Source organism: Hippopotamus amphibius, chromosome 1, assembly GCF_030028045.1.
Source record: "Hippopotamus amphibius kiboko isolate mHipAmp2 chromosome 1, mHipAmp2.hap2, whole genome shotgun sequence".
Taxonomy (NCBI): domain Eukaryota; kingdom Metazoa; phylum Chordata; class Mammalia; order Artiodactyla; family Hippopotamidae; genus Hippopotamus; species Hippopotamus amphibius.
In genome coordinates, this window is record NC_080186.1 from 143,760,381 (window position 1) to 143,771,320 (window position 10,940).

A 10,940-nucleotide genomic window follows, 5' to 3' on the forward strand; every position below is an offset into this window, starting at 1 on the left:
CCAAGGGGTGCTTATTTCTAAGGTATTTTGCAGAAAACTTTGAGTCTTGTTCTTCATACAGCCCAAGTGGTTTCTGAAACTATGTTCCTACAGAACACTGGTGCTCTCCAAGATGGATGGAGGTGTGTCAGACTGAAAATAAATAATAATCATCTACACCTAATTCATAGGTGGGGTATAATTGTCAGTGTGAAGATTTTCCTAAACGCCGGATTGTAATCTAGACTGAGTTTCACTATAGGGTGGTGGCTGATTTAGTGCAAAAGTATGCATTTCATTATTTCATGGTGAATATATCAATATTTTATGGTCTTCTCCCAAGGAACATCTTGGTTTTCAGGGGCTCTGGACCCTGAACGTGGGTTAAACCAACGGCTCTTGAAGCGTGGTCCTCAGACCAGAGCTATCAGCTTCCTCTGAAACGTAAAGGAATGCAGATTCTCAGGCCCAGCCCCCAGACCTGCTGAATCAGACATTCTAGGGTCGGAGTAGGGCTGGGAGCCAGCAATCTGTGTTTAGCAAGACTCCCAGGTTATTCTGACGTATGCTCAAGTTTGAGAACTACTGGTTACCTTGTGTGGGAGGAAGTAATCTTTGAGTTTGGAGCCATTATAGTCTAAGCAGGGAGAGAAAGGAAACCTCTCTAACAAGGGCTGGGCTCATTGCCAGAACCTGAAAGATCACTTCAGTATTACTCCCCTGCCACCCAACCCAAGTGCTTTAGTCCTGGGTGTCACCGCACATACTGCCTTGTGCTACAGTAATACAGGTATGTAGCTTATCTCCCCAACTGGAGAGTAGGCATGTAACACACTGATTTTGGAAATATTTGTTGAATGAAAGTATTTGCTCCTAGAAGTCAGGGTCCAGGTAAAAATCCTTTTTCACTCTCAGCTGCTCTAGCTCAGTGCCCTTTACACAGAAAGTACCAAGTAAATAATTACCGAATGTCAATCGAGACAAGTCATATTCCTTCTCTGAGCCTTAGATTTCATCTTAAAAATAAGAGGATTTTATCAGACAGCTGGCCTTAGGTCTCTTTCAGCTGCAGATCATCCGCGGTTCTCTATTTGGAGATGTTCTTACCCAGAGACTGGCAGAGGGCTCCTGGAAGTCACTGAGTGGTTTGTAGAGGAGAAAGAGGAAGATAAAGACGATGTACATAGAATGTGAATATGGTTTCCAAAAGTGATTGCATAACTACTGACATTCTCTCTTCTCTTATGCCTCCTCTTCTTTCTCTTTTCCTCCTTCTCCTTCTCTGTTTCTCCCCCTCCTGCAGATGCACCCTCAGCAGTTGGTTGTCTCCTGGTTTTCCCTGCTTTTGCTGGCATCTCCCATCCTGGCCATATGGGAACTGGAGAAAAATGGTAACCAGCCTTTCCTGATTCTCTACTAAGTTCCCAGGGTCTAAGCCAGGACTGTCAGGCAGCCCCTGTTGGGAAATCAGACTGAAATGGGAGGCTTCCTAGAGAAAGCCATCACTCTGGGATAACATGGGCCCTATGTCCTTGTTTCACCTTTGAGGGTGTCTGTATTGTACGGCTTGAGGGTATCTGTATTGTTTGGCTTTCACATTGGATACCAGAGAAGGAGCTTTTTGTGGACTATGGTGGGAAAAGAATTATGGACTTTGCCAGTATTACTAAAAACCAGCTGTTTCATATGATTAAGATCCAAAGTGAAAGATTAGAAAAGTATAAGGACTATGTTCTATCCTCTTCCACTCCACCATGCAATATCACCCCCTCAGTTGGCACTGAGATGACTTACCTCCGACCAAGCACTTAGGGGAAGTGTGGGATTTAGACCCACACTGAGCTGGGTTCAAGGCTGATTCTGCCATTTATTGGTTATGTAACCTTGAGCTGGGTCACCTCTGAGTTCCCTCGACTGTAAACTGAGGGTTACAAAGTGATGTCTACTACATAGATTATTAAATGTACTAGTGAATGCGGAAGACAGCTCAATAGATGATGAAGTGACAGTAAATGTTAGCTAGTATTATTGTTTCCATTGTTTAAAATAATGTCTGTGATGATTCAAGAGAACCTGTCTATTTTCTCAGTGATCAATATAAATTATTAGTAGAATAACAGGTATTATTAGAATAAGGGGTTCCCTGTATGCTTCTAGTATCTCACACACAGTAAATCTGTGTTAACTGATTGTTAGCTGTTCCTGAAAGACCCTCAGATATTTCTCATTGAAGCCAACATAATAATGTTGGCAATTACTGTCTTTATATAATAATAATAATAGTTAATATTTATTGAGCCCAGCATCTCATTTAATTCTCACAACAACCATAAGAGATAGGGACTGTTTGTATCCCCATTTTACAGATGTTAAAAATAGAGGCTACAGAGATGAAGTAACTTACCCAATTTCACATACCTGGTAAGGGTGGAACAGGAACTTGATCCCAATTCTGTTTGGCTTCTATGCTTATGCACTGAAGTATTTGAAGAAGGTTTTACCAGAAGAACATGAAGCAATTGTTTCCTCTGTCCTTGGACAGCTGAGCAAGAGGAACTAGGCACACATTTAAAATGAAGACATTGCAGCTGATGATGAGAAGTGATATTTCAATAGTGAGGAGAATACAGCACTAAAATGGGTCCCTGAAAGAAATCTGAGGCTCTTCCTCCATTCTTAAGAATATCCAGAAGATAACAATCCAGCCATCCCTGCTCTGCCCCAGGAGGGTCTGAGATTTTTAGGCCCTCCCCTTCAATAAAGACAGAGGCCTGAGCCAGATGATTTTGCCAGATCCCTTTCAGCCCTGGGATGTTTAGGGCGCTCAGGAGCTTTGGCCCTTTCATTGTCCACCCTTAGTTACTTCTGATTTGGTAAACCACAGAAATTCCAGAAAGTCAATGTGAGAAACACTGAGAGGGCGTGGAGCTTTGGAGACAAGATGAAATGCAGCTAAGCACGAGGTTCTAGACGGCCTCATCAGGCTGCCCCTGCAGCTGTTTCCCCTGCCCTTGGGCAAGGGTCTTCAGCTTCTCAGTCTTAGTTGTGGCAGGAAAATAGCCATGCTGGTCAGTCACCAGTGAGACAGAGAAAAAATAGAGAAAGCTAAAGGTGCCACATGGTTTTATGTAAGCACAGCTAACCGTTTTCAAAGCGTTGGTCCCCAGATGCTTTTTACCTCTTGTCTCTGTTACCCATTCAGTAGTTATAAACCCCTTTGATGTCACGTGGGAACTTTATATTCCACAACAGCTTGACATTTGGATACCAATCACAAGAGCCAGCAGTTACAGCGCATTTAAGGGCATCGTGTCAAGCTCGTATATGAAGTAGCTTGTGTAATCCACATCTCCACCTTCTGGAACAAGTACTAATATGTTGCTTATTTTAAAGATGATGACATTGAAGCTTAGAGTAATTGAATGCCTTGCCCAAGGCCACAGGCCAGTGTAAAAGACAGAGCTGAATCCTAACCCAGACCTGTGTGACTCCAAAATCCAGGCTTTTAACCGCTGTGGCTCTCAAACTAGCGTGGGTTTCAGCATCATCTGGAGAGGTTAAAAACAGGTCACTGGGCCCATCTCAAAGTTCTTGATTCAGCAACTGAGAATTTGCAATTCTAACAGAGGCTGACATGCTGCTGCTGGTAGTAGTTGGATAATCTTGCTTTGAGAAGCACTGCATTAAACAATTCTAATTAATAATTGATGCATGAATGAATGAATGAATGAAGATTTGATGTGAAATGCTCTTTGAACTACTATATTAGGCCATTCCTCAAGTGCCAGTTGAGATACTGGTATCAAATGTTCAATGCAGGAAATTCCCTGGTGGTCCAGTGGTTAAGATTCTGCACTCTAACTGCCAAGGGCCTGGTCGGGGAATTAAGATTCCGCATGCTGTGTGGTGTAGCCAAAAAAAAAAAAAAGATTCAATGCAAAGCTGCAGAGACAGAAGTTCTGAGATATAACTTTTGTACTTCTAACTGATGTAACCTTGCTTAACCTCTTAGTCTCAGTACGCTTCTCTATAAAATGGGAAGACTGAGATCTACTAACTGCCGCATAAGAGGGTAAAATAGCTTTTAAAAACATAGAGAGGATGAAAATCTCCATTGATGAGTTTCGTGCAGTAGGAAATAAATCCTTCGATCCCCAAAGAAAATTGGAAGGCAGTTTCTCGCGCAGTTGTCTGACCTTTGGTCTGAGAATAACAATAACAACTAATGCTGAGTGACGGGTTCTGTGCTAAGTGTTTTAATATGCTTTTTTCATTTAATCCTCACAGCCAAACATACAAGGCAGATATTATTAATATTGTCATTTTACAGACACAGAAACTGAGACTCACGGTAATTAAGTATCTTAGTTCAAATTCCCCAGCCAGCTAGTGGAGACAGGATCTCAGTCCTGGTCAGTCTTTCTCAACACTTATTCTCTATGAACGTGAATCGTGCTGGAAGTTTCTTAGGTCCACCAGGCCTTTGGGGAAGAATATTGTGCTGTTTGCAAATTTTGGTGTACCAGGGTTCCTCATCTGCCAGCTAATCAGAGGTTAATTATTCACGGCAGCCTGACAGTTAATGAGTTGATGGCAGCTCTTACATTCTTTGCTTCTCTCTTCTACAACCTTGAACTCAAGTGGGGCCCAATGACCTGAGATCATCTTAGCAAGCATTTGCTGCTATGAGCAAGTTTGGGCTTTAGCTATCCAGATGCCCAGGAGATCCAAAAAACATAATCCAGTTCTCCAATCCCTGTGCTCTCTAGTTTATGTTGTAGAATTGGATTGGTATCCTGACGCCCCTGGAGAAGTGGTGGTCCTCACCTGCAATACCCCTGAAGAAGACGGCATCACCTGGACCTCAGACCAGAGCAATGAGGTCTTGGGTTCTGGCAAAACCTTGACCATCCAAGTCAAAGAGTTTGGAGATGCTGGGCAGTACACCTGTCACAAAGGAGGCGAGGTTCTGAGCCATTCGCTCCTCCTGCTTCACAAAAAGGAAGATGGAATTTGGTCCACTGATATCTTAAAGGACCAAAAAGGTAATTCCATTCCCTTGGATAGTGTGAATTTTCTCTTTTGCTCCATAAGAGATGGAAAAAATTAAAAATTTAAAAGGCAAGACATGATTAGTGCAGTTAATGAAGTAATACCTCGTCCATCACTGAAATCACCCAAGACTTACGTTTTCCTTTGCTTTGTTTTTCCTTTGCCGGACACTTTGGGTTATCAGCCATCAACCTCTCCTGTGGAGAGAGTTTCATGGGGAGTCTAGACGCTCTTCCCGAGGTTCTTTTTAAATAACAGTGATGTTATTGGATGGCTAATGAAAGTTAATTAATGTACACAGTGCGTAACCCAGCACCGGGCTGATAGCCCTGAAAGAAGCTAATACCTCCCACCGATACGCTGGGTATGTAGTACACAGAATCAGGATCCTATTGGGACATTCCCAGTCCTCACTGAACTACCTGCCAGGGGAACAGCAGCATTTTCCAAGGAGATAAATGGAAGCTCTTCAATTGTATACCATTTGGTGGCCTGTGATTCCTCGCAATAAAAATCTTTGCAATTTTAAAAGAAAACCCCTAAATATTGAATTTTTATTCTTTTCAAATCCAGAACCCAAAAATAAGAGCTTTCTAAAATGTGAGGCAAAGAATTATTCCGGACATTTCACCTGCTGGTGGCTGACAGCAATCAGTACTGATTTGAAATTCAGTGTCAAAAGCAGCAGAGGGTAAGTGAAACCACTCGGGTTCCTCAGCATTTTGCTAGAACTTTCTCATTAAGAAAATAAGGGCAACCTAGCAATGGCCTATCAGTTGATGATAAGGGAGAAAATAAAGTCAACCCTATATTTTTAACCTCCCATCCACACATACACACACCCTTGCTTAAATTAAGGAAAGACATGGAGATTTAAGCTAATTGCCTGAACAAATGTATGCATTAGAACAGGATATTATTGGGGCCTGGGAATAGCCTCTACTGTGTTTGAACCCACCCATCCAAATTGCCTAGCGATGCCTCATTAAGGCTCATAGCACCACGGGGAGGGAATAAAAGGAGAAATCCAAGCTACAAAGGACTTGCCAAAATTGCACCTCGAGTCGAAAATAGAAACAAGAGTTCTAGGGCATAGATCTTGCAAGCCCTGAGGCCGACTCCAATACTTTGTGAAACTTCTAGAAATTTTCCCAGGGCCACTTCAACTCTTTTATCTTCTGCTGACACCACTAACCTGAAGTTCACTGTTTGTCCAATGCACTTGCGCTTACCCCGAGAAACCAATTCCCTTGGTACAGAACCAATGTTAGCTCCCTATGTGTCTTCCTTCCCTCTCGTGTAAATTCCCAGACAGTGTAGGATAACAGAGTAAACCCTAGGTGATCATCCTGGGCTGGCCACTATTTAACTGAGTGAATTAACCTTTGGAGTCTTACTTATTCCATCTTTAAAATGAAAATGCTTACTAAAGAAATGCTTACACAAGTGCACAGAGACATAGATGCGGGGGTTCATTGGGACGTTTTTGGTAATCAGCAGGGCACAGGTTAAATAAAGTGTGGTACATTGTACCCCCGCTTAATGTGCAGTCCTCAGGATGAATAACCCAACCCGTGTGATCCGTCACGGAGCACTCCCCATAATATGTTCAGAAGGGGGAAAGATGGTTGCAGAATTATGCATACCACGTTGTATATGTATATATTATATATATAGAATTTCATCTTATTTCATAAAAATAAAATCTGTGTGTGTGTATATAGACAAATATGTGTGTATGCATGTGTATCAGTACATGTGGATATATGATTGCTTTGAATACTCAGAATGTCTGGAGGGATACAACAAGCCAGGAATAGTATTTCTATCTAGGGAGTGACATTAGGGTTAAAAGGAGGATTAGAGTTAAAAGAAGGAATACAGGGATATGTGTATAAAAACAGTTGATTGAACCTGGTGTACCCCCAAAAAAATAAAAAAATAAAAAAAATAAAAAAAAAAAAGAAGCATACATATTTCATTTATACACCGTCTGTATCTTTTCAAGTTTTTAAAATTGGCATGTGTTGATTTTGTCATTAAAATCAGGAAAATGAGTTAAAATTTTTAATAAGGAGATTTAACCAGAAGCTTTGGATCTAAAAGTTTTCAGATTCATTTAGGCCAGAGGCATGTAAGTACAGAGTTGTTTTTACACATTTGTATTGAATTATTACCTCTCAAAGCAAAGCTTGTTCTCGTGGGGAGGGCAGCTTCTTATCCCCTTGAGAGAAATCAAATCAGTTGGAGAAATAGTGTCCTCAGACAGCTGTCTGGCTGCAACAGCTAGGGACTCGCCTGCCATCACGTGACACAGGATAACGGCTGTCTTCGATTTCAGCCCCTCTGACCCCCGAGGAGTGACATGTGGAGCAGTGACACTCTCAACAGAGAGGGTCAGAGTGGACCACAGGGAGTATAAGAAGTACACAGTGGAGTGTCAGGAGGGCAGCGCCTGCCCAGCCGCCGAGGAGAGCCTGCCCATTGAGGTCGCGGTGGAAGCTATTCACAAGCTCAAGTACGAAAACTACACCAGCAGCTTCTTCATCAGGGACATCAGTGAGTGGGCTTGATTATATGTGCTTAATACGGGTAGACGCCGTTCATCACATGTTCACATTGCCCTCATGCACTGGGGTGAGAGGTTTACATGCCTTATCTCTTTTATTCTGCACTCCCCCCACCAAAAAAAAAAAAATTACAATGTAGATAGAATCATCTGCATTTTGAGGAAGAGGAAACTGAGTCCCAGCTAGGTTAAACAACTTGCCCCAGATCTCACAGCTAGCAATTCAGACCTGGATCTGCCCCCCTAGAAAAACCAGGCTCTTGTCTACACTTCTATTCCATTGCTCAGGCACCTTCCATGATGAATCCATGAGCAGCCCTTCAAGCATTGTGAATATTAACTCATATGCAGAACCAGAGTTTCCCCTACTAACGGCAATTATTCCCAGCCAATCTTTCTCTAGCATTTGAAAGAGACTTCTTTATTGGACTATAAACCCCTCCAAAATGAACATCTCTTTTTTTAATTGGCAGATGGAGATTTTGCCATTTGTCATTTCCTTTACCATTTATCCAGTGAACATGCATCATGAAACAAAAAGGGATAGCATCACAGAACCTGCTTTAGCATTTGAGGGGAGATTGCCTCTGGTGGAAAGGAGAGGGTGGGGTCTTGTTCACATAGGTGGCCAGGGAAGGTCTCTGTGAGGAGGTGGCATTTAGCTGAGTGCTAAAGGAAAGAAGATGTCATTATGCTAAGAAAGAGGAAAGAATATTTGTGGAGCATCTGCTAGGAGCTTTGGTCTTTTTGTGGAGAGGCACTGGGTCCAGAGAGCCCAAGCCTGTCCCATGGACTCTCTCCCCTCTCCTTACTCTTCTAGAAGAAGGTACGCTACTAGAGGATAGAGTCTTTCTGACACTCATTGTGCTTTCCATGCACAGTCCAGTGGATGGCACTTAATGGGGGCTTTTTATTGAAAGAATGAGTGACTGAGCATAGACACAATTTGGCTATAACTGCCACAGGACAAGTCAGTGTCAGAGTCCATGAAAAAGCTAAAGAAAGAGCACTAAGTGGAAAATCTCTCATCTGATTCCCAGCAAGAAGCTCAGCCCAATTCCAAGTTTGGTGCAGAGGGGGATTGATTATAGAGAGGGTGGTCCTTCGCTGCAAGCCCATACGTGAGAGTCTTGTTGTCTCTGAGAACTGTCCTCTGAGCACCACACAGAGGTGGTCCCATCACCAGGGCCCGTATGACTGCGCAGTGACTAGAAGGATTCTGAGCCTCTCTCAGGTTCAGCTGTAAAGGAGGTGGCAGTTGGTGAGGACTGCCTCCCACAGGCATCATGTGAGCACCAGCCACAGGGGTGCCTCACATCTGCCAACCGGGTGCTCAGAGAAGTTCAGTAACTATTAAATGGACTCAGAGCTGGTCAAAGGTGAAAGTGAGATCAGAACCCAGAACTACCTTACTCCAAAGCCCCATTAGGAAAATAAAGGGTGTTTCTCTCTCTTCCACAGTTAAACCAGACCCGCCTAAGAACCTGCAGCTGAAGCCATTAAAGAATTCTCGGCATGTGGAGGTCAGCTGGGAGTACCCTGACACCTGGAGCACCCCACATTCCTACTTCTCCCTGACGTTTTCTGTTCAGGTCCAGGGCAAGAACAAGAGAGAAAAGGTAAGATGTGATTCAGGCGCCGTCTATTTTGTAGTCAGGTTTACGTAGGCCCACATCAAGGAGAAGGTTATTGATGATAATAACAGCTAATTTGGCACTTTCTATGTGCCTGAAACTGTGCTAAGGGTTTTCCCTGCATATCACACTAATTCTCACAGTAACCCTAGAAAGGCAGGCAGTGTTATTCGTGCCACTTCACTAGTGAAGACTTTGAAGCTCAGAGAGTTTGAGTGACTTGCCCAAGGTCACCCAGCTAGAAAGTGGCAAAACCAGGACACCATCTCAGTCTCCAGGCCGCAAAGGCCATGCACCTAACACGCTACTGCCACCAGTATGGTTGGTCATTATTTTGCTCTCAGAATTGGTCCTGATATAGAAATCTGGGCTCTAGGAGCCTAAAATTGTTTCAAATTGATGAATATAATGGGTGATAGAACATTCATGCTATGTCTCATCCAAAATAAATAATTCCTGGCTGCTCCGCATATTGTGAAATTATCTTATTGAACAGAATGTTGGCTAAGACGATGACTTTCAGACTTTCTTTCCTCAGCGTCATAATCCCAAGGTCCTAGAGGCCCTCTTATAGAGCCTGAGACTCCTTGGACCCCAGTTTTAGAAATCACTAGATAAAGGCCTTATTCAGCCTTGTGTTTAGCACGTGGTAGAAATTCAGTGATTCTGGCACTCCCTGAGAATTTCTTTTGTGGAAGGGAAGGGCTATTCTGAAGTAGACTTTAGCTAAATATTACTTAAAATCTTGATACGTACTTCTCTATGTAAGATCTATGTTATTAATAGGTAGCATTTACAGAGCATATTCTACATGGGTAGATACTTTGCTACTTTTCCTTTAACTTTTACAACTCTATAAGGGAGTGATTATTACTCTCCCGCTTTTATAAGTGAGGAAATTGAGACATGGAGAGTCTAAGACATTTTCCTGTGGCCACATAGCTAACAAGCAGCAGTGCCTGGGTTTGAACACAGATTTTTTTCTGATGAAAGGATCAGGATATGGAATTTCAGAATATCCAGGGGACAGCTAGAGCAAATCTGTCTCAGTCCCACCATTGGCCTAGTACTGGGATGAGGCTAGGCAGCTGTGCTAGAAAGATGAAAACTGGACCAAACAATTTCTCCCTCAGGGCTTTGGCCACGTCTGTGTTGAGAGCTTCTGTCAGCAGGTGGCGCAATTTCTACACACGCCCCTATGAATTGCGTGTGTGGTGCCCCGAGACCAAGATGTGGTAGTTTTGGGAGATTGTACTTTGCCGAAATATGCCCAGGCCACCTTGTGATGGCGTTACCAAAGATTTCCCTCTCCTTTGCAGAAAGACAAACTCTTCATGGACCAAACCTCAGCCAAGGTCACGTGCCACAAAGATGCCAACATCCGCGTGCAAGCCCGGGACCGCTACTACAGCTCATCCTGGAGCGAATGGGCATCTGTGTCCTGCAGTTAGGTGAGCAAGCCCGCAAAGCCCAGCCCAGACCTGCACACTCAGTGTATGCAGGTGCAGGGCAATGGTGGGGACGGTGTGGGACAGGGAAAGGGGAAGGCTGCCCAACACAGTCGCCAGAGGCAGAAACATACATTTGTTCATTAACAGATATTTATTTGATGCCATAGTATTCCAAGCACTATGCTGCAGTAAAGAAAGCAGGCACAGGTTCTGCCCTTCCAGAAGGGAAGGCAATGAGAGAGAAGTAGCCAAGAG

At 43.4% G+C, this 10,940-nt stretch overlaps 1 protein-coding gene across 1 annotated transcript; it reads left to right on the forward strand.

Moving 5' to 3' along the window:
• The first annotated feature begins 1,282 nt into the window (after positions 1–1,282).
• Positions 1,283–10,685, forward strand: IL12B (interleukin 12B). The gene is made up of 6 exons (XM_057747650.1): positions 1,283–1,370; positions 4,749–5,024; positions 5,605–5,722; positions 7,373–7,590; positions 9,062–9,219; positions 10,554–10,685. The coding sequence occupies exons 1-6, from the start codon at positions 1,283–1,285 to the stop codon at positions 10,683–10,685; spliced, it is 990 nt and encodes a 329-aa protein (XP_057603633.1).
• The last annotated feature ends 255 nt before the right edge of the window (positions 10,686–10,940 follow it).

Excerpts from the sequence above, each read along its gene's own strand:
- IL12B (XM_057747650.1), top strand. The coding sequence starts at position 1,283 with ATGCACCCTCAGCAGTTGGTTGTCTCCTGGTTTTCCCTGCTTTTGCTG. Across the intron at positions 1,371-4,748 it reads ATGGGAACTGGAGAAAAATG|TTTATGTTGTAGAATTGGAT; the intron begins GTAACCAGCCTT and ends TGTGCTCTCTAG. Across the intron at positions 5,723-7,372 it reads AGTGTCAAAAGCAGCAGAGG|CCCCTCTGACCCCCGAGGAG; the intron begins GTAAGTGAAACC and ends CTTCGATTTCAG.